Here is a 26,477-nt window from a genome sequence, read left to right as displayed (position 1 = left end):
GTCTCTTTTCCCCTCTTCCCTCCCGCTTCCTTCCTCTGTTCTCCCTCTCTCTTCTGAATCTTGTGTGTCTCCCTCGCTGCCCTCTCTCCAGGTCCCTCTCTTTCCTGGGCATTCCCTCACTTTCACTTTCCTTAGCTTTCTGCTTCACCTTCTTGGCCCCTCTCTCCCTCTCGCTCCCTCCTTTGTTCCCTCCCTCCCCGTCATTCTGTCCCCCTAAGTCTCCAGCACTCCCTGGCTACAGAGCCAGCTGTCCTGTGGACATCTCCCCAAGTTGTTCTATCAGCTCCTCAGCCTGCCTCTTTCCCCCCAGTGCTCCCCCAGGCTCTCTCCATCCCTGTGTGGCCCCTGTGTGCTCCCCACTTCCTGCCTGTCTCCCTCCAAAGACAGGTCTCTCTCCAGCACAGAATGTCAGAACAGCAGCACGAGGGACCTGACATGAGTTAGGGCTGAGAGACCCAGGTGAAGACTAGCCAGGAGCTAACAGACCCAAGAAGAGGCCAGTTGAGGTGGAACCTCAGAACAGCAGAGCTTAGGGGAGCTCTGAAATTACAGCACAACCCCTTCACATTATAGCTAGTAAGTCGGGGTTCCCACTGTGGGATCCTAGGCAGGCCTCCCCCGACACCCTGCCCCGACCCAGCGTGCAGGGCTCCCTGCACCAGGCACTCCTGGCTGGTCATTGCCACCCTAGCAGGCAGCCCCACAGCCCAGCAGACTGTAAATCACCACCATTGTCTGGCCTGGCCCCAGTCTCACCCATACTTTAAAAGGAAGGACAAGAATCTCCCTGCACGCCATCCCTTTGCCCGCCAGTTGAGAGAGGGCTGCCGCGGCAGAAGAGAAAGGGGGTCTTTATGCCCACAGGCAGGAGGGCACCGTGTCTCCTCCCAGTCCCCCTACAATGCCCTCTGGTGAAAGGAGCCTTTGTGATGCTCCCTGAGACAGCCAGAGCAGACACAGCGCCCTCCCCAAATAGGAGGCAGAGGCAGGCAGCTGGGGGATGGGGGCAGCTCCGCCCTGCAGGGAAGAGGGTCATAGGCCATACTTGTGGAGGCCTCTGGGCCAAAGGACCTGAGGAAGAGGCCATGTGATGGCAGGAGAGGAGAAAGGAGACACTCAAACTGCAGCATGAGGAAGTGGGGTTAGAGTTGTCACGTCCTGTGTCCACACTGGCCCTGACCTTTCACAGCTGCAGAGGGCAGCCCCCTCACCTCACTGCCCACATTCTCACCTACTCTACCCCTCTCCCACTCTGCTTTCACTGCTTCTTGAGTCACTTGCACAGCCCAAACAGACACTTTGCAATGCTGCTCCTTCTACCTAGGACACCATTCCCTGTGTCTGCACTGTTCATCACCTCAAAGTTGCCCACTCTGTCACCTCCCCCCTCCCCTCCTGGCTCTACTTCCTCTCATCACACCATCTCACCTTCCAGCCTACAGTGTCATTTGTTATATCTGTGGTTTTTTTGTCAGTCTCCCCAGCTGAAATGTTCATTTTTCATTTATGTCCCATTGCCTCATGTCCCTGAGCCCAACACACAAAATAGGCACTCAATATTTGTTTGAATGAACACATAGGTCATTTCATATCCCCTTCCTCCTATCCTAAGAGGGAGGCACAAGGTTCTCCATCTGGGAACTGAAGGATCTTTCTCAAGCTATGTGATGAGAAAGAAGTAGAACTGGGATTCAGATTCAAGGCTATCTGACCCTCAAAGCCATGCCTTTAACCCATGGGCTCCCTATCTCCCTGAGACAGCCACCCTCACACACCGGGCATTCTACCTGGCAGGACCCCAAGGAGAGAAAGGCTCAGCCTTCAGGGAATGTTCAGGTGGCCCGATCCCTCCCTTACAGGTCCTCCCTAACCAGGGCCCAATGCCAGGTCCTCAGGCAGAGCTCCATCCCCGTTAGTACAGGGGAGAAGCTCCACCCCTCCCCTACACCTGACCTCTGCAGGTCTGACACTGCCCAGCTGTATATTATACGGCAGGGCTCCTACTCCCTCTGGAAATTTAGCACCCCTGCCACCTCCCCATTCCTGTAAAGTGGGGCAGTTAACACCTGCTCAATAGGTGCATCGGGGAGGAGCACAGGTGAGAATGTGCAGAAAGGGCTCCCTGGACCAGACTGTAAAGCTACAGAGCCCTCTCCAAAGGCTTGAGGCTGGCAGGAAGCTAGGGGTGGAAAGGACTTCAGAGAAAGTCCTGGTCCCCCTTGGCCCCCAGCTGGAGGAAAAGACTGAGCTTAGAGCTGCCAAAGCCATGAGTCAGCCATCCCTGAAAATCCAGGCAGCCTGGGCCCAGCGGGGAGTGGAGGACCAGGGGGCCTGGGGCCTGCTCTGTGGGTGGGGATGGTCTCCCCAGGGAAGAGAAAAGCCACTCAGGCCAGGAGCCATTGGAATCTGTCTTTCCAAGCCTCATCCAAGGACCTGGAGTGATGCTGGCAGTGGTCCCTGGAAAAGGGGCTTCCTTATAAAGACCAAACGTGGAGCTGCCTAACCCCTCCAAACTGCCTTCAAGTCCCTCTCCATCCTACCACCCCACCCCCAACCAGCCCACAGTGTCCCCCAAGGCCTCTCTGAGGCAGGGACAGGGTCTTAGGGGAGAGCAAGCTAGGCCCTTCACTGTGCAGAGGGGGAAATCATCTCAGGAAGGAGCAGTGAGCTGCCTGGGGTCACATAGCCAGCAGCGGCAGAGCTGGGGACAGGGCCCAGCTCTTTCTGGCCCCAGGCCTGGCACTTGGCTCTGCTCCAAGGACAAGTCGCTCAAGTGCAGCTGTCCCTCATGGTGATGGGTTGGATGCTCTGGCACAGGCAGGCTCTGACCCCAGAGTGGAGACCCCACTGAGTGTGCCCTTTCATCCCATCACTCACCACCCCAACCCCAGACGCATGGAACTCCTTGCAGTTCCTCACACCAGCCAGGCTCTCTCCAGTCTTTGCCCCTGCTGTTCCTTCTGCCTGGAAAGTCATTTCCCCTTTCTTTTTCCCATCCAACCTGTACCTTTCCCTCAGCTCTTAACAGTAGACATGTCTTCTTCCAAAAAGTGCTCCCTCTCCTCATGTCCCCATGCATCCGGGGCTATGAGGCCTTCTCTGGACTCCTACCTATCGTAGAAGCCACTCTGTAGGGCTGTAGTTCAGCCCCAGTCCCAGCACTATGGCTAATACACAGCAGGCGCTCAACAATTTGCTCAGTGAGGGGGCTTGTGAACAATGGGAATGAGCTCCTTATGGTGGAGGGTTTCTAGGATGGGGGTTAGGCCCCAGGGAGCATGGCCCTCCTCCCGCTCCATCTTCCCTCCTCTGGCCACTTAAGGTGGCTGGGGAGATGGAGGGATGCCTGGGAGAGGTAGGAGGTACCACTGTCTCCCCAAGGGCTGCCTCCCTCTTGGAAAAGCCGACTCCAGCCTGCTCTATTGGGCCTATTTCTCACTTCTGCTTCCTGAGCCCCTACTGCTAACTGCCCCCTTCTCTTTTTCCCTGTTCAAATTCCAGACAGAAGGACCTGATGGCCATGTCCTGGGTCACTGACCAGCCCAAGAATTCATCATCCAATCACCTTCAGTCAGGAACCCAGGGTCCCACATCCCAGACAGCTGATGATTCACTAAAAAATTCATTTGTTTATTCATTCAAAATATTTGCTCTGAGCACCAAACCTGTGCTGGGCATCACCTAGGTGCTGGAATACAGCAGGTAAGAAAACAGATGTGTCCTCTCAGGTGCACAGCCCAGTGTGCTCCTCTCTCCTCCCCACATTTCTGGGAGCCTCCGTCTTCCTCCCTGAAAATTTCTTCCTTTCTCCTCTCCATGAAGCACCTCCATGCAGGTGGACACACCCAGGCCAGGGCCCAAGAGGAAGGCCAACAATGATGATACTCATGAAGATGATGCATTGAGGACAATAACTGTCACCATGACAACACCCACCCAGTGCTGGGTCCTGGCCTAAGCACAGCCCATTCATTCTCTCAGTGAATCCCCACCACAGCCCTATAAAGTGCATGTCACTGTTGTAATTCCTGTTTCTATAAAATGGGAAGGCTCAGGGAGGTGAACTGTATGCCCTGAGCTCACAGGGCTGGTAAGCAGGAGAGCCGGGATTCAAGCCCACGCTGGCATGCCCCACAGGGAAGGGCTTAACCACTGGCCACTTGGCTTTTTAGGCATATCCATTCATCTCATTGCCCTACAATGACCCCACAGACAGGAAGGGCAGATGTTCCAGAGAATCTGGTCTCTGTCAAACTTGCTTTCTGCTGGGAGGGAGGTGCTGGGAAAGGCCTGCCTGGAAGAGGTGGGGACTGTGACCAGCCAGTCCAGTCCCTTACAGGCAGCTCATTCAATAAGAGACCTCCCCCCATCCCCACAGCCCCAGTCTTGGTCACAGGGAGTTTCTATGACACAGGGGCCAATTTGGGGAGGCTGTGTCCACTCCCACCACCCCCTCCAGCTAATCCAGACTACACTCAGGACACCAGCTCAGTTTTCTGCATCCCCCATGTGGGGCCTGTTTCCTCCCTGGTCCATCACCCTCCTCTACAGCTCCCATCTCGATGAGGACCATGTCCTCCTCTCCAACACCCCCTCTAATCGTGCAGGCTTCCCTCCCAATTAGGCCTGGCTCTGGTCCTACTCGCCTACCCCACTGCCAGGCCCACACGGCCATCCACCTCTCCTGGTCAGAAGCCAGTGACCAACTCAAAATAACTGTTTCCCTTCCCTCCAACACAACTGCCTTTCCTGGGGAGGACAACAGCTGCAAGGGATTAGGCGTGGGGAATGGAACCAGAGAACCCCCACCCACAGAACTGAAGCCCGGGGCAGTGGACATGGAGTGAGGAGCCTGCCCTACCCCAGCATCATTTCCCCCTGAAATAAAGTCCTCTTCCCCAGGAGCAGGTGTTGAAGAAGGAATTCGGAAGATAGTTGCCTCCCCAAGCACAGCACCCAACCTGTGGCCAGAATTGGGCCCCAAGCCTGAGGTGGCTGCTTGAAAGTCAGACGTAAAGGAACTATATGCTCTTATTATAGCAGGAAGCTGGAGTTCCCACTTCTGCACCTTTGCTCCTGCTGTTCCCTCTGCCTGGATTGCCCTTTCTCCTATGGCCTGGTGTCCACACCTCCTGGACACTGCAAAGCCCTCCTGCAAAGAGCCTTCCTTGATACCCCCACACCTCTAACAAAACTCAAAGACTGGAAGTTACATCTTTTACCTGATTACACACCATCTCAAACGGTACTTCTCACGGGAACTGACCCTGTGAGGGTGACAGTGAGAGGGCAGAGCCACCCTCAGCCGGAGGAGATGGAGGCTCTCTTGGACCCCAGAACTGAACTGAACTGGACAGGCCTCACTCTGAGCAGGAACCCCTCACCCAGGGCCAGCGCAGCCAAAGGACAAGGGGAGGCATGACTGGGCTGGTGGGGGAGGACCCTGGAAGAGCTCTGAGCTGAGTTCCCAAGCAGGGCTGTGGCGCCTCAGTGCACGTTTTCCCACTACCTTTGGGGCTGCTGCCTCTCTCTGGACGGCTCCTCTGTGCTCATGCCATTCTTCCCTGGGGCCACTCGGAGTCCACTTCGCCCCTACTCCCAGCTGCAGCTCCTCCTCACTCTGCAGACACCCTCTCGTCCCTGTGTTCCTCTCCTGAGGCAGCCTGCTGGATCATGGATTGTTGCTTTCTCCCTGCAGATCTTGGTCACAAGGGCTCTCAGGGCCACACTTTCAGGCCAGTCCCTCCCTAAGCAAACACGAGGGTGAGAGCTTGTGTGTCAATATACCTTCATCTGGCAGGTGGTACTTTGCCCTCCCACCCTCAGCCTTTTCCCTTCCACCTCATCCTTTGAATGTTTAAGAAAATCTGACATGTCTTCTTGGTAAATCACTTCATATCCTTTTTGTAACTGAGATGAGATATGTGTGAGTAAATAAATATTCCTGCTTTTTCTACCCACTAACATATCCTTTCCTCCCCTTGTCTAAAGGCATGAGGGGTCTGAGGAGAGGGGGCAGCGCAGGGAGGGAGGTACTAAGATGGTGGAGCTGGGTGTGCTTTTTTTCTTTGCTTTGTTTCTTTTTACTGTAGCAAAATACACATAACACAAAATTTACCATCTTAACCATTTTTAAGCATACTCTTTTGTGGTATTAAATACATTCATATTGTTGTGCAACCATCCATCTCCGTAAGTCTTTTCATCTTGTAAACTGAAACAGTAACTCCCCTGGCAACCACACACTTTCTCATTTCATGATTTTGACTACTCTTAGCTCCTTGGTAACTGGGTGTGCTATTACCTGCGTCACGTAGGGTTTGGTAATCTGTTGCTACCTAGGGAGCCACCCCAAAACTTCCGGCTTAAAACAACCACCATTTTATTTGCTCCTGATTCTTCCATCTTGGCTGAACATTCTGGGCATCTCTATGGCTGGTCTAGCTGGTGGCTCCCTGCACAGCTCCTTCAGCTGGAAGCTGAGGCCATGCTTCTCCTCCACATGCTTCTCCTTGGGGCTGTCTGACAGTATCACTCCAACAAAGTAGCCAAGAGCTTCCAACAGCTAAAAGGCAGAAACTTCTGGGCTTCCTTAAGGCTTTGGTTCAGAACTGGCACAGCATCACCTTTGCCACATTCTGTAGTTACAGCAAGTGGCAGGCCAGCACTACACTAGATGCGAATCCTAGGAGGCAGCATTCACTGGAGGCCGCCAAATTAACAGGCTGTAACGTGGGCGGAAACATTGGAAGCAATACGTGAAAAATTGTAACAATGGTAATTTTGGGTGGCGGGAATGGATACTTTGTACTTTTCTGGTTTTACATTTGAAAAAAGACAAGAAATAAAAGGGAGGCTGAGATGAAAAATCCAGTTCACCTTTCTACACAAAGTTGTCCCAGGCATCTGTCATGGCAGGTCCCCTCTATCCTCAGGGAGATAGGGCTTTCTAGCCTCAAGTGGCCCTAACGTGGAGGAGGGCAGTGGAGCTGTCCCTGACTTCTGGGCCTATCATTCTAGCCATTGGGCTGGGCCTCACATTTACAACAAGCCTGAAATTTATAGACTTGAGAGATCATGTCTGAATGAGGTTACACAGTGACCAAGGTCAGGGACAAAGATGATGCTCATCACTCATCATTCAATTTTGAACTTGCATCCCATTCCCGAAGCTCATCACCCAAAATTCACCCTGAGTGTTTTTAACTAATCCTACAATCCTTGCAGCTCAAAGGGTGATCCATGGACCAGCAGCATTAGCACAACATGTGAGCTTACTAGAAATGCAAAATCTAGGGCCTCACACCAGATCTGCTGAATCAGAACTTGCATTTTAACAAAATCCCTAGATGATTCCTATACACAGTAACATTTGGGAAGTCTGCTCAGATTCATTTTTAAGGAAGTGATTATATTACATTGAACATTTTTTGGTAGTGGTGATGTTTTACGTTGTTTAATGCAAGCATTTAAAACAGCATTGTCCAATCAAAATTTCCTATATCTACACTGTCCAATACGGTAGCCATTAGCCACATGTATCTGTAGAGTACTTGAAATGTGGCTAGTATGACAGAACTGAGTTTTTAGTTTATCTTAAATTAATTAAAACTTAATTTAAATAGACACAGGTGGCCAGTGGTTATCATATTAGCACAGTTTTCCATCTATTTTTAAAGGTCTGGTGTGGTGCATTGGGTATAGAGGGTCCTTCCCCTCCTCCACTCCTCTGCCAGCACATGTTTAAAGGCAGCACAAGCCCTGGGAGTGAATTTCTATTCCCCGTTAGTATAGAAATATTAGAAATAACCTTCCTTTGGTGAAATGAGTCAAGTCCAAAATATGTGACTGGCCAGAAACATTACATATAGGCACCTCTGTCCCCATTAAAATGGGGCATAAGAATTTGGCAAGCCCAGCCATCTAAGCCCTTCAGAATGTTTTAGTCTGGAACTCAGATAGGACCTGCATCTCATCCCTCCTCCAAACCACACATACTTACCAGAGGATCCCCATGTGATTCTGTTTCCTCAGTACAATCCTACTGTCCACACATCCTCACATGCCCCACGGAAGTGCATCAAGAGAGCAAACAGACATTCCGCTGAGCTTTAGGAACAGACGGCATGAATCGTATGCTCACTGGTCAGTTTTGTACTTGTGGTCTGAGACTTGCTTTCATAGCACACCATGTGGTAGCCAGCTAGGAGGGGAGAGAGCTAAGCTTTCCCCACTTCTGATAGTCGGAGGCTCCTGAGAGTCACCAGGACTCTGACATGTTGGCTCAGGTCAGTGCCCAGCACCAAGAAGAGAGGTCCCAGGCTTGGAAAGATGGTTTAGGCTTCAAGTGAACATGAGGGGAGACAGCTTTGAGGGTGACTTGGAACCCAAAGGCTGGTGTGTGTTTGTGGACTGATTCTACTGTATTTCCTGATTTTGCTGTATTCTCTCCCAAATAACAGGAGGATTCACAACTGAAGACTTTATGGTAAAAAGCATTGGGGGAAAACCATGTGATGAGAGAACTCATGAAGGCCCTTATTAATATTTATTACCCTCATGCAATAAAACAGCAGAGGCTCCCAGTGACATTTTACACCCTTTAATAAGGGGTTCTGCCCAATGTGTTTCCATATCCCACCCCGTGCACACTGTTTTGCTTTGCTTCAGACACCATGGATACCAAGAGGCACAATTTTTCCAAGGCTCATGCTCCATCCAGATGTTCAATGGCTCATGGATTTACAATTTGGAGGGCCTCTATTGCAGCCCAGAAGCACTCGTGATTTGCATTACAGGTTACAAAAAAGGTATAGAGATGTAAGTTACACACTAGAATTTTGTATAAAGGGAACCTTTAGGTTTCGGGGGGTAGGGGAGTTGCAGTCTGCAGATGTGCCAGGGTGGGTTGCTCTATACCCTCCTCTCCTGGCATCTGGCCTCTCTTCACTCAAGAGGTATCACATCAACTCTTGCTCGCTCCAACTTGGAGCAGCTTCAAGTGACAGAAACACCAGAATTCACCAGGGGAAGATGCTAACACACAGATTTCTGGGCCAGATTTAGATCTCCTGAAAGAGAATCTGCATTTTAATGAGCTGGGCCCCAAGAGCCTGCATTTTAATATGTCAGGGCTAAGTAATCCAAATTTAACTTTTTTTTTTGAAAATTGAGAAATATAATCAGAAGAATATATTCAATAGGGTGTAATTCAAATAGTAATGAGACAAAAATCTATGGGTAAATACTGCTCAGGTTAGGAAATAAGGCATTGGTGGTCCTTGGAAGCCAGCTTAAGTGCCTCTCCCATCCCTTGTGTCCCCACCCCTCTACCTCTGCCTCCTCTAGGTAAAGAACTCTCCTGAGTTTTGAGATACTCAACCCTCTGCCTGTCACCAGAATAGTCCCCAAGGGGGATCCATTCCAAGACTCCCAATTGATGCCTGAAATCACAGATAGTACCAAACCCTAAATATAATACGTTTTCTCTGATACGTAACATGCCTATGGTAAAGTATAATTTATATATCAGGCACAATAAGAGATTAACAACAATAACTAATAATAAAATAGAACAATTATAACAGTATACTGTAATGAAAGTGATGTGAATGTGGTCTCTCTCAAAATATCTCATGGTACCATACTCACCCTTCTTGGGCCATGAGGTGGTAAAATGCCTACGTGATGAAGTGAGGTGAATGACACGGGTGTGGGGACGTAGCATTAGGCTACCACTGACCTGGTCTGTCAGGAGGAGGAGGCTCATCTGCTTTGGCTGATGCTGAACCACTGAGCCGTGACAACGTCGATGGCTGAGCAAACGATGTTGATGGCTGGGGATCCCAGGTGCAACAGCATGAGATTTCATCATGCTACTCAGATTGTCACAGAATTTAAAACTTACGAATTGTTTATTTCTGGAATTTTCCACTTAAAATTTTTGGACTGCAGTTGGCCGCAGATAACTGAAATCAGGAAAAGTGAAACTGCAGATAAGGGGGGATTACTTTATAGACTGTTTATAAATGCATCCTGAACAATATATTGTTTGACTTATTTAAAAATGGTACAGAAATGTGCCTTGCTGTTTTCACTCTGCATTTTGTGTGATTTTCCTCTTTTGTTGCACTTAGGTGTAATGTGTCCCTTTTGAATGCTTTGTGGTGTTCCACTGTGACGCTAACATAATTGATCTAATTTATTGTTCATAGATGGACAGTCTTCCAGCCCAGCTCGGAGGTAAGCTTCACTTTTTTTTTTTTTATCCTGAGGCTAATTTTGTTGAGGAGGAAGCAGTGGGTTAAAGAAGTCCAGTTATTTAAGAACCCAGTACAGGGGTTAAACAGCCTGAGTTTGAAACGTGCTTCCACCACCAGGGGTATCACTGCATGAGCTTGGGCACATTAATCTCTATGCCTTAGTTTTCTCATCAGTAAAATGAAAATAATAGTTCCTGTTTCAATGTTGTGATAATTCAGTGAAACAAATACAAGTAAAGTAGTTAAAACTTGGCTTGGCCCATTCAAATACTTTCAGTCAGGGATGGGAACAGGGACTTCATCTTACTATATATTCTTTGTACAGTCTGAATTTCCCATTAGCCTATGTTAACTTTTGTGATCTATTAAACACAAACCTTTGCCCCATAGCTTTTTACCCTCAGCCTCAGGCCTTAAAGTTCAGCTAATGTGCAACCACGAATGTACGAACCAGGCAAGCCCTGAGTCTGGCCCTCAAGCTCTCTTGAGTAGCCAAGTCTAGCCCACCCTTCTAGGCAAACGTTATCTGACCTGTCAATGCCGTTACACAGAGGACATAGCCACACAGGAAGCAGGGAGATGCCAGCACAAGGGAGGACAGGGATGGCATATGACTCCCATCAGGTGATCCAGGTCCTCATTCCACCCCTGCCACGATTAGAGGAGCCAGCCCGAGTCTCTCTGGACTACAGTGTTCTCATTAGTAAAATGGAGGAAGAGAGGACTCGGACACCAAGAGCTCCAAGATCTTTTCCAATGAATTCTTGAGACTTGAGGCTTTTGGCCAAAGCTGCTGATGTGCTAGGGAAATCAGCTTGGGGGTTGTTTTCTGGCATACTTGCTTCGTGGAGAAATGACCCAGGAAGGGGCTGGACTGGCACAGTTGGTCTTGCTGTCTGGCTACAGGAGAAGCAGTCAATGGGCCAGTGGCAAATAAGGGACATAGTGGATCTGGTCTCCCTCAAGATGGGCCCTGTTGGGAATGGTCACATACCTGTCCCCTTAATTTCATGCCAATTAACTAACACTCTTGTTTGGAAGGCAACTCCTAAAACACACCGTGACTTCCAAGGAGCCGGGTGACGTGACTCTGCTTGCTCCAATTTCCTCAATCTAAGGTCACTCCGGCCCCAGCTCCATGGAGGAGGCCTCCAGGCCCTGCAGCTTGTCCTTTCCTTCCTCCTTCCCTTGACCTCATAATTAGTCGTCATCTTCCTGGTGAGCTAGAGAGCTGAGGGCAGAGGCCATGCAGTCATTGGTGCCACAGTTCACATTGGCCTGGGTCCAGCTTAGATAATACATCCCAGCACCCTCAACGCCCCCTCACTTCCTCTCAGATGGATATGTGAAGCATCTGGGAAGTCAACAGCTGCCGCCTTCCACCCTAAAGAGGGTGGTGAGGTAATCCCCATACATAGTCTGACAAGTGCCTTGGGGTGAAAGGGGCTCTGTGTGGAGGAGAGTGCATTACTGTATTTCTCTGGACTTCCAGGAGCACGCCACTGATGTCCTGGCACCAAAGAGAGATGAAAAGTTAACCGGGTTTTCTCGCCTCCACAAAAGCATCTTTCATCCCACAACAGACTCCAGATTGGAGGGAAGATTTCTCTACACAGCAGCCAGAGACAAGCAGCTCTGTTGAAGTCCCTGACTGACCATCCCACCCCCACCCATCTCTGAGGATTCCTCTGTAACCCTCTGTAAAAGCTCGGCAGACAGGCACATGGAGTCTGACAACAGGAATGCTAGTGTGTTTAAGGATGGAGAAGCGGGACAACATTCAGATGAGACTGCATTGGCTTTGAGAGAGCAGGCTGTCACCTGGGCTGATGGGTGTTCTGCGACACTGAACGATGGTGACTCTCCAAGGAGGGGGCAGCGTCTGTGGTGAAGGCGGCTCCAGTCCGGTTGTTAGCAGGAAGAGGAAGGCAGAGTAGCCCTGACTGAGCCCACCTAAGTGTCAGGCACTCGACAGCTGTGAGGTGAAATGAGAACTCAGTGAGTCATGGAAGTCAGCAGTGGAGCAACTTTCCCTCCACCCGACACCTCCTGCAGCCCTGCGCTCCTCAGAAATTCTGTCGTGCTTACCCAGAGTGCACTCTGGAGGATAAGGACGTGGGACAACAGAGCTCCTTGCCATTTAACTTCTCAGGAGGCAGCAGTGGTAACAAGGAATTCAGCGCTGTTTCTACCTCTAATCAAAGTCAAAATTGCCAGTGCCCACAATTCCAGCCTCATCCTGTGGGACAAAACCAAATCCAGAGGGAGTGTCGGGAAGAGCATAGTATCCAGGATGGCCTTTTGTTCTTTTCTGACTTTGAAATTTTTATTACATAAATATTACTATTTAAAAAACATTACCTTTCAAAGAAACATTTTTATAATACAAAAAAGTATACAAATGATAAAACCATTCTCTCCAGATGTAGTCACTGTATAGTTCCTATGTGTCACATGAGATCATCTACATATGCTCTTCTCTGCCCTAAAATTGTTTCCCCAAAAAAATATTACGTACGGTAGAGTTGTATCACACGTAAGCATTTAACTTTTGTAAATTCTAATATTTGTGCCCACGTCATTCTGCTAACCAAGCACATGCCCCAGAATAAGTACGAGCAGGCAGAGCGGTGTGAGGTTTCAGTTCTGTTCTTTAAACAGTCCAGTGTTTAAAGAAACATTTTTCCTGTAAGTCCCTAAATCCAAGGCAAGTACTTCATCTGGAGTTCAAATAGGGAAATTGTGATCTGTTCCAATGCTAAGCAACACGAGATGTGCCGACTGTTATAAAAGAGCACATAGGTCTCCAACATGACACCTTCCTGAGGTGTGTAAGGACAATCTGGAATACATGCCATTTTGTCTAAAGCTGCACTTGGAGTAAGATGATTCCACTGGTCAGACACTATGCGTGTTTCCTTTTATTTAGTTTATCTTGGAAGTTGATTCCAAATCAGTATGTACAGATCTAACACATTAAGAGCTTACTGCAAGCTGTTTCACAGCATGAATGTATGGGATGTTCTTTGGAAAGAATTCTAATTTCACATCACAAAGAAAGAGAAATGTCACCATTAAAAAAGACACAAACTAAGAACAAATTTACAAACCAAGAATATAACATTTTATTCATTTCTGGATTATGAGTATTACACAGCATATACATATATTTAGGTAATATATAAAACAAAGAACAAACTGTAGGAAGAAATATTGGTCTGAAATCGCCTTATGGGACATCTTTAATTCCGTAAACTCGTGGTAAATGTATCTCCCCACACACTGAGGCAGGCAGCAAGATAAACTCCAACATTCGCGTATCAAAGGACGGCTTATTCCTCACTGTACTTACAATGCAATTAGGGCATTTCAACATGGTCACTGGTGTCCACGACAAGGGACGCCAAGTAGTAGATAAAAGAACCGCAGCACAGTGAACTAATATAAATATTTGTTTTTTGCATTGTCCTCCAGATAGTTTCCTTTTTAAACTAAGAGTCAAGTCCAGGGTCTATCCCTTGAGTTGCAGCCCAGTTATTGCTGGAGAGAAAAAAAAAAAGTCATTAGTCTAAGTTGTTAGAAAATAGATGGTCAGTGCCACTGACCCCCTTCCTCTGGTGAAACCTGAGGGGTCACTGGACTGTAGGGAGATGCATACATGTCACAGTGGGCAGGCACATAAGCACCCACCCTTGTGTCAGAGAGGACGGATCGGCTGACAGTAAGTTGGGGCTAATGTAAGAGGTTCAGATGGAAGGTATTCTTCAAGGAAAGCCTATGAACAGGAAGCAGCAGGATGCCCCCCAGAAGGGTCAGGACCACCTTCTGGAGGTGAGACAGTAGTAACAGAACATTTCACAGGATCATTCCTGAGTCAGTGCTGGTGGTGGAAGAAGACCTAAGATCTTATGATGTGAAGGTACTCCATACTCCACATCAACAGTTGAACTCGTAGAACAGAACACTTTCCAGGGACACAGCTTCTCCAGCTTCACTGTCTAGCCTTCCTCTGAGGAAGGCTGGCTTACCTTTGCCTTGTTCTGAACTGGGAGATACAGTTTGAACTCTGCTGGCAGTTCGTCTTCTGAGTAGAGTCTGTCTGAGAAGTAAACCCGTCGGATGCGACAGTTTGCATGGATCTGTGAATGTAAGACAGTAAGAGGCAAAATATGATTGTCTTTCCTCTTTTCCTGATTCTCCTCGGGCCCTGTCACGGTGCTGTCAAAGCCTCATCTCTTTGCACCTTCTCAGCTTGGCCTAGGGGTAGATTCTCATACGAGGGAGATTTTGCTTGCTATATTCTCCCACTGCATCTGAGCAGATTCCTGAATAGGTCCCGGGCCTCTCTGAGGTCAAAGCCCCCTAGACAGTGACTTGGGAACTTTAGCCAGAAACCCACACTGTTCTGTCACATGGGCCACAAGTCAGTGATAAGCAGAGCATAGCCCCCTCTCCCATTTGGAGCTCCATCTGGGAAAGGAGCCAGTACCTGCACCCTCAGGGTCTCAATGTAATTTGTGCCATACGCCCGCCGAGTAAAGTCCGACAGGTTGAACTGAATCTGGTTCCAGCCGTCATCCAGCCTCATGGGCATGGTACAGATGAAGGGTTTGACTCGGGTGGTGCTCTGGTAGTTACTTGCCCGAAACCGCCGACGCACATTCTTATCATCTAGTACCTATGAGATGCAGAGAAGAATCACAGTAATTCCATCTTGGAAGAAGCAAACAACCTGAAACTCCCACAGCTTGGTTTCCCAAGGCTGAGACTCAAGGGAGAATAAACAGATCAGAGACAGGTCACATTGGATGCAGATGGCCCGGAAGTAGCTAGTTTATCTTGTCTGCCAAGACAACAGCAGCTGCTTATGACATATAACACATCCGTCAGGCCCTCAGACCATAGAATGATTCCATAAACATTCTTCCCTTTGAAAAATGAAGAATGCTAGACTAGAGATGAACAATAGCCCCATATTAGTTACTTTCCAAACAAACACTCCTCTAACCCTCAAGCTTTGAAATCTTATAGCTATTGGTTAGATTTTCTTGTAGCTATTGATTAGATGAGATGCTTACTGCTTCTTTTAAAACTTGGCATTAAATTTTGATTACTAATGCCAAAATTATGTCATAATAATGATGATTACATCAAGTGTACAGCAGAGGCAGGAAAGAATACATACAAAAATTAGTAATACTTTCCTAGGGCCATTTTTTTCCCTATAAATTCACAAGATACCTCTTTGGTACAGCCAAGAGTATGGAGATTCATGTGCGTACGCTTACCTGTACTTCAAAGGTAAAATATTTCTTCAGGTTTTTGATAATCATGACAAGGAAGGGAAGTTTAATTCCCAGTGTTTTCTTTGGGTCTGCAGGACATGTGATATACGTGGTGCTGTAGAAAGAAGAAAAACCAGGAAACACACTACTTGTCTTTTTCTTTGTGGTATGCACAGCAATAATACTCAGTCCAAGAGGATAAACTGGAAGGCAGATCTAAAAGACCCAGATATGTCATCTAATGATCCCTCAACCCTTAAGCTAAGCTAGTGTTTTTAAAATGCTGGACTCTGAAACAAAAGCTTAACATGGCACTAGACATCAACAATAGAACATCTGAAAAACAAAGCCAGACCAGTGGATCTGATGAAGTTCTTCCAGTGAGAGAAGATTCAATTCTGGTCTTTTAGAAACTATCAAATGATAGAAAACCAAAACTAAGACCACCCTGGCACTGAAAACTACACTGGCCACCCACTGGATGGTTACTGCAACACCCCCACCTCCATACTAACACACTTTGGATAAATATTAATAATAATAACTGAGGCTTACACAGTACTTACTATGGATTAGGCAGGTTTTAAGTGTTTTACACACATTCACTTATTTAATCTTCACAATAACTCTATAAGGAAGATGTACCTTTATTATCCCTGTTTTATAGATGAGTAAACTGAAGCCTAGGGGATTAAGTAACTTGCCCAAGGTGAGTGCTAAGTAGCAGAGCTCAAGCCACACCAGGCAGTCTTACTTTGACTCTGCAGTCCATGCTATTCACCTCTAGGACGTATTGCCTCCTGGTATACAATGTCTCTGGGGAACAGAGTGACAATCTACCTGACATTTGTTCCTTCAATCTCTAGTACCAGGGACTGGATGTCATTATCAGTGATTCTTTTGATGTGGCCATTCCGCACCTACAAGGAAGAAAATTAAACTGGTTAGTACTGAAATATTTGGCCATAACTTTGTTATGATTTTGAAGGCTGAATGGGACTATTTATTTATTTATTTTTAAAATTTATCTATTTAATTGAAGTACAGTCAATTACAATGTGTCACTCTCTGGTGTATAGCACAATGTCCCAGTCATGAATATATATACATATATTCATTTTCACATATTTTTCTGAATGGGACTATTTAAAGAAAAGCATAGTAGCTCAAGGCACATAACACAGAAGTTTGGAACATGGTATGTTGAAGCTTGAATATAAGTAAGCCATGCTGTTACCTCTGTATAGAGCCCAATCAACCACCACAGGAATTGCAGGTAACTTGGCAATCTATAAATCAGGACAAATTTCTTACCAAGGAAATGAACTTAATCTAGATTCAGCTAACATTTACCAGGTGTCTACTATGCACTAGGAACTTTCCTAGCAACAACAGTCTCAATCCTAACACTTAACAAAAGTCACAAGATAGTTGGTGTTGTTTCCACTTTACAGATGTGGGCATGGACACTTGGGAAGTGCAAGGACAGATCCTAAGTAAAAGAGGTAGGATTAACAAGCAGGCTTTCCACTGCCCCATACTGCTTCATACACGTCTTTGGTGAGAAAGGTCAAAGGCAGAGTGTCACTGAGAGGGAGGGTGGCAACCAAAAAATGAAAGTATTACACCCCCAGGTTTACTCCTACACTTCATGCTTCCTTATCTTCTTTTCCCTAAGTTTCTAGTTCTTCAAATATGAATTCAAGTCCCATCTGTGCCACACACAGAAGCCTTCTTTAGCATTTTCAGCCCACACTGACCTCTCTTCTCTGATTTGTTTTTCTGGCTCATGTAGCCTAGACTACATAATTTAGCCCTTCATCCTACATTGTTTTATATTGTTTGCTGCATATGTAGGAAGTACATGATGGAGAGCAATCAATATTCAATATGGATTCCTCATCTCAAAAAATATTTAAGAAAGCACAATCTTCAAGCATTACACTCAAGCACCTAATATGGACAGAGCAGAGACATGCAAAGGCACTTCTGAGACAGGGATGGACTGTTGGGGCTGAATGTATTAACATATGAAAAAAAGATCAATCAGCTTTAGAACCAGATGCATCAGAAAGACAAGCATGTGGTCTTTTTCTAGTTATAGCAAAAATGGCTGCCTTGGGCTGTCATATTCAATGATTCATCACTTGGCTTTCCATTAGATTCACATATAAGGAGAGAACAGTGTTGAGTCTGATAGTCATATTGCTCAACATAGATTAGTATTAATATTATGGTATTCTGTCTTTAGATATCAGTCTTGTGAGCTCTGTTACTGTGAATTTGATCCACTCATGGTGTGTTCGGTGTTCCCCAAGTGACATCTGATATCACTGCTCATTTTTTTCTGCAAGATGCAAGTGAGCCTTATCGTCTCAAAAAATAAGCTCAAGGGCACAGATCAAGTGCTAAGCAACATTTGTATGTTCTACAATGCTTAGCACTCTGCTAAGCATAAACTAAGCATTCAAATATTTGCTGACTTCTGGATTTGTCACCCTAAGAGTTGGCACATATGAAGAGATTCAAGGAGGATTTTTTTTTTAAATTCCTGGATAACATATCCACCATGGACTATTATAGGAAGCCAGAGATCCTAGGGTATATCACAAAGCCACTGAGGTTGCCAGCATGAAGAATGCCTTCCCACAAATCATCCTTTGGTACCCACTGTCAGAGACAGAATGCCCCAGATCTCTGCCAATGTAGCATTTCTGGATTCTCAAGTCACAAACATCACATTGATGTGCTTCTCAAACAAAGCTGGCAACATCCAATGCCCTCCTGCTTTGAATTCTGGGCCTCTTTCCAAGGGAGATTAAGAGCACAAAGGCTTGGATCTGTATAGCACATGCCAACACTGCCCACCTCATTTCCCATATAAACGCTCCCAAAGTGACAATATTCCTCCTCTATTTGCTAGCCCACAGCTGCTGTGAAAAGTCAGGCAAACTTGTTGGTGAAGGAGGAATTCATCAAGAAATTTTTTCCAAATAATATGACTCAGCCACATTGATAAGAGCTGGCAGCATTCCAACAAAATGCAAACACTAATTTTATAACATAGCACTAATTATTCTCTATAACTTCATTCTTAAAAAGGCACAGAATGCAACAAACCAAACAGATGATTAAATTAAAAGGATGAAGTAATTAGGGCCCAAGGCAACACACTGCAATTTATCCAACAATGTTGAAAGCATGGCCTCAAATCTTACATCCCCTCAGGTCTCTCAGACCAGAGTGAATGGGAAGCTGCCCTCAGCTCCAGAAAACCCATCCACATTGCACAGGAAGAAGTGTTAGGAAACTTGCCTTCTGCCCATCTCAAAGTTTACAGCAGATGACATCGCTCCAGTAAATTTGACTAGTTAGGTCTTTACAGAAGAAAACAATGCCTTACACTGTACACAGAAGACAACAGACTGAAAGCCAAAACAGAGGCAAACTAACTTTTCAGTTGGATTTTCAGTTAACTTCTAAAGAGAAAAATGTCTTTCACAACACATCAACAACCACACTCAAACTTAATTCTTACCAAATTAATTAACACAGCCCATAAAACAAGAAAACCCAGAGGGGGGAAAAGGCAGCTTTTTTGAAGGGATGTCCATCAGTCCCTTCTTGTCCATCAGTCTTGCTAGAGTTTTAACCTGCCTGGTGGTGAGAACGAGCTAAATAGAACTTTGCCAAGGAGAAAGTTCAGTCCTCAAAGAACAAAACTGCAAGTAGTCTCATATCACATGCTGCCAGTGCTTTAAAATCATATTAAGCTGATTCCTTAGTGAATTATGATTTTTCTTCTTTATTAAGTTCAAAGGGCTGCAAACACAAATTGAATGGAAAAAAAAGAGTGGAGCAGGGGTGAGGGTGAAATTAATCAGCAATATGAGCACTTTGAGGATGGGAGGCCTCCCAAAATCTTTCTCTAGGCTCTAAAACTAAGATCAACGGGGAAAGGGAGGTGGACAAATTGGGGCAAGGCCTCTCACCCCTGCCCCACCTTGGCAATCTGGCTGTCACTGCCTTAAGTTATAAAGGTCTTCCAGGAAGCAACCCCCTCCTCAGCCCAGCTTCTGACAAACACGTATAACAAGATACATGGCCTCAGAAGAAATATCAACTTCCTTTCCTTAGTTCCTTCCAGTTCAGAGGCCAATAGGCAGGCCTGGCTTTGAAATGAAGATAAAATGAACTGGTCAGCATTCATTGCTCATGGTGGAAGTAGGTTGTATTTTACTTCCCTCTCTAAATTATAAAGTGCCAATTGTTCTAGAGTTGTTAATTCTTTTTATTTCACAACACATTCCTGCAGTGTGGCCTATGAGTGTTTTATTCCTCCAAAAAATAAGTCAATCTTGTATTTTTTAATTTCATAAGGTCCTCCTCTTTCTTCTTCTCCCCACTGCCAACTCCAACAATGAGCTGGAGGTTCTTTAGAAGCTTCAGAACCCAGACTACTGGCAATTAACAATCAGAATGGTTCTCAGACTCTGCAGACAGCAAGAAGGGAAACTTCAAGCCCTTCTTACGATCACTCTCCTGGGCTTTCCATGGTTGCTGGGGCAACTAATAAAGAACGCTGGGTTGTGTTTTTGTTTTTTTTTTTTTCTTTTTATTCAATGCAAGCCCCAGGGAGGAGGGTCAAGCCAAGGAGGGAAAAATACTACTAGGATAGGGAGGAAGCTGGCCAATGCTCTATATTTCGTTAAGCACTTTAAAAATAACACATGAATTGCATCCATTCCCTACTCCAATCTTTCATTTTTCTGGCCCCACCCACTTATCCTGGCAGACAGTTGAGCCCTCAGCCATCTGGCATGCTAGTCTTAAGGACACATGTTCCAATTTACATTAAGCCATTAGAGCTGTCCACTTCAGCTCTGGGCTAGGGCTGGGCTCTAAGTCAGAGAACAGGCAGAGGGAGACCTCTGTGGGGAGAGCTGGGCATAGCTCTGACTCAAGGCCTGGACCTTGCAGGCTCCAATGGATCAAAGGCTTCTCTCCCTTTGTGACACTTAACAGGGACTATCCTTCAGCAGACAGGCAACTCTGGGCATTTACAAACAGCCCCTTAGTTAAAAGTGAGGACAATTATGTGTATTACTAACTATTCTCTTCCTAACAATGCCTTGAAAGGGCAAGTGTAACTAAAACCCATGCCTTTGCCCAATTGTAGTAAAGGCTATTATTCGGAATAATGAAGAATATCCTCAGATTGACCCAGGGACAATCTGAAGAAAAGTTTTTGTACTTTCATGTCCAAATGCTCTCAATTCTACTACTGGAAATTGTATTAGTTTAACATGTACCAAGATTTGCTAATTAAAAGCTAGGGTGTGGAAACTTTTTTTCTGGAGAGAGATTTTGTTCATTTTTAAAATTATGAACTGGGAATGGGAATCTAATATTTTCAAGCAACAACCACAAAAATTCTGCTTCTAATATTTCATTTGGGAATGCGGGAGGACCAGAAGCAGCTGAGAGAAAGACAAGTTGAGAGGAGAGAAAGATAGACAAGCTTGTATGAATTAACATTCTCATCTAGTAGACTTTCAGGATATTATCAGTAGAGACTGAAAATTGTATGTTTTACACAGGCATAAGTGGGAATAGAACTTCCTGGTATTTTCTTTACAAACCAGAAGTAATGTTTATATTAAACATAAGAGTCCTTTAATAATGTATTATTTGCTGGTCCCAGAAGTTAAGGGAATATTAAGAAACCCTTAATTTCTCCTAAGCTCTTGGTCTGAAAAATTACAAAGGTCTCTATCAGGAAGCTTACAGTCCAGTCAGGAATAAAGACCTTGAGAAGCTAATTTCAAGTATGACCAGTATGATGAGAAGGAAGCAGAGGTTCTATAACTGGATTTAAATTAACTTAACCTGAGAAAGTGCCTCTGAGCTGTGACCCAGAGACTAGGGGTGAAAAAGGGGAGGACTGGGTCCCAGCAGAGGGATCCACAAGTAGAAAAGCCTGAAGCTGACAGAAAGCAGACTTCTCTCAGTTCAGGAGAAGGTCACTGCTAAGAGGGAGGCAGGCCTGGAGAACTAGCTAAGAGGCACTAGACCACAGGCTACGTGGCCTTAGAGCCCTGTTGAGGTTTTGGACTGGGAAAGCCATGGTACAATGACTAAATTATTTTAATTTCAGATGTCTGGTTTTACTGTACTTCCTATTCCTACACATCTGATAATCAAGCTTAATTGTAAATTTCTCACTTACTCTTGACCAAATGCCTCAGGTCCCTGCCCTATTTAATAATACTGTATGCCACAACTGTTGCTAAGCATTTTATATACATCTTCATTTAATTTCCATAACCATGAAAAGGAAGTGGCATTATTTCAAAATTAGAAAACTGAGTAGTTAAGTACTTGCCCAAGGTTGCACAGCACAGGACATATGACAGAGCCAGTATGCAAATCCAAGGTGTCTGATCACACTCCAGCACTGGGGTTTCAAGGTAAGATACTATTCTTCCCCTCAAGGAACCTGTAGTCTAGTGGGGGTGTACATTAAATGAGCAGCTGCCATACAGTGTGGTATAAAGCGCCACAGGAGCACAGAGGAGACCTAACTTAAGTTGCCAGTGAAATTATGTTTAAGCTGAGATTAGATGGATGAGATGGGAGGAGGAACGGAGTACTTCAGAGTGTCAGATAAATGCAAGTGTTGCAAATGTAGCCACACTCACAAAACTGCAGTTTGTAAATTCACTGGTATTGTGAATATGGCATTCACTCCTCATATTCATAAGGAGACAGAGTCTAAACAGAAGCCAAATCTAATTTTGCCAAGATTGTTCTTCATAGTAAACAAATTACAGAAATTCTCTCTCCATAAACTCAGGAAGACAAATAGTACAGCTTTGTGAAATCAAAATATGTAATGACTAAAAATAGACACTTACAGCCAATACGTACCTACTAGCAGAGGGCAGGATCATTTCCAGACAAATGTGGACAGTCCTTCCCTCCCTTCATCAAACTCTGCCCTTATTATAAGTTGGCCTTATTCCATGGGAGCAGGAAAAATGTCTTCTCCAACTCTGTATCTCCTCAGATCTACACAATGCCTGTCCCTTAGCTGTTGCTCAATAAATCTGTGATAAGAATTTCAATTCCCAGTGTTTCCCTGACTGAACTGGATTCCCAGCACTTTCTGAAGACTTTATAACATAGTCGAGAAATAGCACATATACACCACAGCCTACGGATCTGGCCCCAAACTATCCCTTTTTTCCTCCCTTTCCTTCTTCTGCCTCAAGGGGGGGAAAATTACATTTTTCAATCTAGTCTAAGAAGAAGAGTAGAAACATGTAATTCATTTTTTTACTACTATAAGAATTTTGCTTAAAATGAGTGTTCTTCTAAAGGTTCTCTTTGCCAAAATGCCTGCTTAATTCACTCCATGTAATTCTGCCAGTCGATCTAGCAATGTTTTCACACGTGTTTATGTCATTAAGTTACCATCCGACCTCTAGTGGTGTTGTTAAGGGACACAGTGCACCATGGTTACTTTGCTTTTATATTCCATGTGTAAACATGTTGACTAGTCAAAAAGCTGCATTTGAAAAATAAAACACATTTCAGAAGATCAAGCCCAGAAAGGATAAAATGGGGCAACTCTAATAAAAGTTTCACTTAATAGAAATGCTGAGGCCTCCCTGCACTAGAATTCATTCTTTCAGTGTTGGTAAATTCACTCACCTGCTCTGAAAACCTCTCCTCCTAGATCAAGTCCATTCTCTATCTCAATTGCCTCATATTGACAGTTTTTTTATAATTCCAAGTTCAACTAGGCACCATCCACTCTCTCCATCCCTTCTGACAGTCCATAACTAAGTCAAGCCACGGCTGAAAAGCCATCATCCTTACAAAGCTCCCAGGTATGCTCATTCCGGGTTCTCTTTGTAGAGGTACAATTTCAGAGTTTACAATGTTTTTTATTCCAATGTGAACAAAACCATGGAACTGAAAAGCTCAGTTATATAGGAAAACAATTAAGGAACTGCTTTCCTATGTAATGAGTAACTCTTGTCATTATCTCTAGCTTGAGGATAGAATCACTGAAAGAAGAGAGCTGGTCAGATTTTTCACATATGCTTAAGGCCAAACTCATTATATTCAGATCTTTCAACTATCTTATAAAAATAACATTGTGTACACACCACCCCAAAGCTGCTCTCAGAATGCAGACTTCCCTAGTGGTGACAGGCAGAAAAGGCCTAATCTCTACATGGCCCAAAACTTTTATCTGTGGATATGGGAAGATGAAAAAGATGAAATCCAAACTTCTTGGCCTCATTACCAATAAACTGCTTTTTTCAGATTATCCCACATCCACCTCTATAAAAACAGCATTCAACATAACCACCTCTCCGTATTTTCCCAGGAGGAGGGTAGTACTAGGGTTATATCCTAAATCATCTATCTTCCACAGCAGAGTGCCTTATATTAACTTACATTTAAAAAAAAATTCAGATGATTGAATGGGAATTTGCATGAAAAAGGAAATATCAATGTAATAAAATGCAGACCAACTCAGATTGCTAGACACACATGTCCCCTAATCAACATCTCCAAGAAAGTAGGCAAGGTTACCATCTCCTGGAGTCAGTGAAAGTATCATCCAGTGGATGCCTTAATAAAGATGATGAGGTTCGTACGTGGCTTTGAGCTTGTTAACCCAGGCAAGACTATCACCATCTTGCAATTTTCCTGAGGGAGAAGTCAGCCACTGAAGACAGAGTACAGACCCCAAGTCACAGTGAGTGTGGAGATGGTGCCAAAGGTCATCTAATTCTGGCTTCTTTGGGATCAGTGGGAGGAAGGGAGCAAATGAATGAACCCAAACATAACTGAGTTCTGGCTGTGCCTTTATAAGGGGGCCTGGAACAAAGGCTCTGTGTCTAGTGCCCAGTACAGTGCCTGGCACAACGCAGGGTATCAGTAAATATTTGTGAAATCAGTTAACAGCAATCCTTTCATCTGCACGTCCCCAAAGCAACCTCACGTGAAGGTGCGCTTTTCATGCTATGAGACGGGCACTATCAACCCCACCATTTGGATGGGAAAACCGAGGCCAAGTAACCTAACGGCCCAGGTCAAGTATGCGCCGAGGGACCACAGTTCTAACCACACCACGGCCGCAGGACATTTGAACCCCAGCCACGCCCACCCTACACGCACCCCAGCTGCTTACACCTGACGCCCCCATCTAGCGCCTCAGTCACGACAGGCTGGGGACGGCACAGCAGCGACCGCCTGGCCTCCCCCAGAGCCCCAACTCGACACAACTACCCGCCACTCCGGGCCCAGCCCCCGAACCCCACCCGCCGCCGCCCCCAGCCACTGACCTTTTTGTCCCAGATCTGCAGGGGCTTGCTGCCTATGCTGTAGAGGATGGAGAGGAAGCCGCTTTGGAACGTGTTTTTGAACATCTTGCCGCCGGCCTTCTCCTCAGCCGCGCCGGAGCCAACCTAGATTTGGGCACCAAGTGGCGAAGGCAAAACAGGGGGCTGGCTCTGGTCCGAAAAAGGGACGCTGAGTTCCCGAACTCTGTATCAGCAGCCACCGACAGCCGAAATTGAAAGGGAGACGCCACGTCTGTGAGCTTCAGGTCCCAGAAGAACTAACCCACCTCAGCATAGAAACCACAGCAACCGCCAACCGCGGCGCTCTCCCCTCCTTAAATGGTGGCGGCGAGCCGCCCGCCGCTTGAGATGGATCCCTCCGCCCACTTGAGCCCGCCCCCCCTAGAGCGCAGGACCCAATCCCGCCACAGGGATCACAGACTTCCTGTTCCTTCCGCTCTTAATCCCCGCCGTAGTCCCGCCTCCTCATGGAAAGAACTAGGTAGCAAAGGAACTATTTTCCCATCGTAATCTCTGAGCGCTGCTTTTAGAAAGCGGAAGGAGACAGAGGATTATAGAACGTCTTATTAGTACCTGCGTGGTGTCATGGGAACCTGGAGGGTGGGGTCAAAGGGCGTGAAAACCGGGCCCCATCCCCTACGGAGCTAGGAGGAGTTACAAGAGTGAAAGAAACGTGCGGAAAGGGACGGAAGGTGGCTTGGATAAGCAAGTGCTTATCTGGTGTCCTGCGAATAATAAATAAATGCTTTTTGGACAGTACAGGATAAGGTTAAAGCAGCTAACCAGTACTGCACACTAACTGTGCCCTGAACACTAAATTTGCATCATTGATTCAATTATTAACAGAATCGCTATGAATGCACCTTATTTGCATCATTTTTCATCATTGTTTTAATTATTAATAGGATTGCTGTGACTGCACCACATAGCTTAATTTGTGGAATGCAGTCAAAGCAATAGTTTGAGGAAAATTTCTCGCCTTAAATACATTAGAAAACAAGAAAGCCTAAACATTATGATAAGAGAAATTAATACAATTAAAATACGGTTGGGTTGGTTGACTCAACAGCTTTTTTTTTTTTTAATCAATTAATTCCTAGAACATTTTCTAAAAGACACAAAATGAACTACGATATTTCAGGTGTGGAAGAAATACCTAATGCTGGAAAAGTCATGGAGAAATAAAAAGATCAGTGCTTAAGCCAGGGGTTGTGGGTGAGGAAAGATGAATAGCTAGAGCACAGAGGATTTGGGGGCAGTGAAAATATTCTGAATGGTAACATAATGATGGATACATGTCACTATACAGTTGTCCAAACCCATAGAATGTATAACACAAAAGTGAACTCCAAAGTAGACTATGGACTTCGGGTGATTATGATGTGTCAATACAGGTGCATTAATTGTTAACAAAGGTACCGCTCTTGTAGGGGATGTTGATAATAAGGGAGGCCATGCATGTGTGGAGCCAGGGGATATATGGGCAATCTGTGTACCTTCCCCTCAATTTTTCTGTGAACCTAAAACTGCTCCAAAAAATAAGTTCT

The 26,477-nt window shown here is 45.7% G+C and overlaps 1 protein-coding gene across 1 annotated transcript; it reads right to left on the bottom strand.

The window, feature by feature from the left end:
- Nucleotides 1-13,363: 13,363 nt before the first annotated feature.
- CFAP20 (cilia and flagella associated protein 20) lies at nt 13,364-25,268 on the bottom strand. The gene is made up of 6 exons (XM_010967260.3): nt 24,913-25,268; nt 16,388-16,467; nt 15,551-15,662; nt 14,752-14,940; nt 14,291-14,401; nt 13,364-13,802 (listed from the first exon to the last, which is right to left on the bottom strand). The coding sequence occupies exons 1-6, from the start codon at nt 24,994-24,996 to the stop codon at nt 13,797-13,799; spliced, it is 582 nt and encodes a 193-aa protein (XP_010965562.1). The 5' UTR covers nt 24,997-25,268; the 3' UTR covers nt 13,364-13,796.
- Nucleotides 25,269-26,477: the final 1,209 nt, after the last annotated feature.

The sequence above is a fragment of the Camelus bactrianus genome, chromosome 9 (genome assembly GCF_048773025.1).
Source record: "Camelus bactrianus isolate YW-2024 breed Bactrian camel chromosome 9, ASM4877302v1, whole genome shotgun sequence".
Classification (NCBI taxonomy): Eukaryota; Metazoa; Chordata; class Mammalia; order Artiodactyla; family Camelidae; genus Camelus; species Camelus bactrianus.
Note: the sequence above shows the minus strand (reverse complement) of the source record. Positions and strands in the feature narration are given on the sequence as shown.

Bases quoted from the DNA above. Each gene is read 5' to 3' on its own strand.
- CFAP20 (XM_010967260.3), bottom strand. From the start codon at position 24,996: ATGTTCAAAAACACGTTCCAAAGCGGCTTCCTCTCCATCCTCTACAGC. The intron at 16,468-24,912 runs GTCAGTGGCTGG...TCTTCCTTGTAG, and splicing joins TGCAGATCTGGGACAAAAAG to GTGCGGAATGGCCACATCAA. The intron at 14,941-15,550 runs GTAAGCGTACGC...TGCATCTCATAG, and splicing joins ATTTTACCTTTGAAGTACAG to GTACTAGATGATAAGAATGT.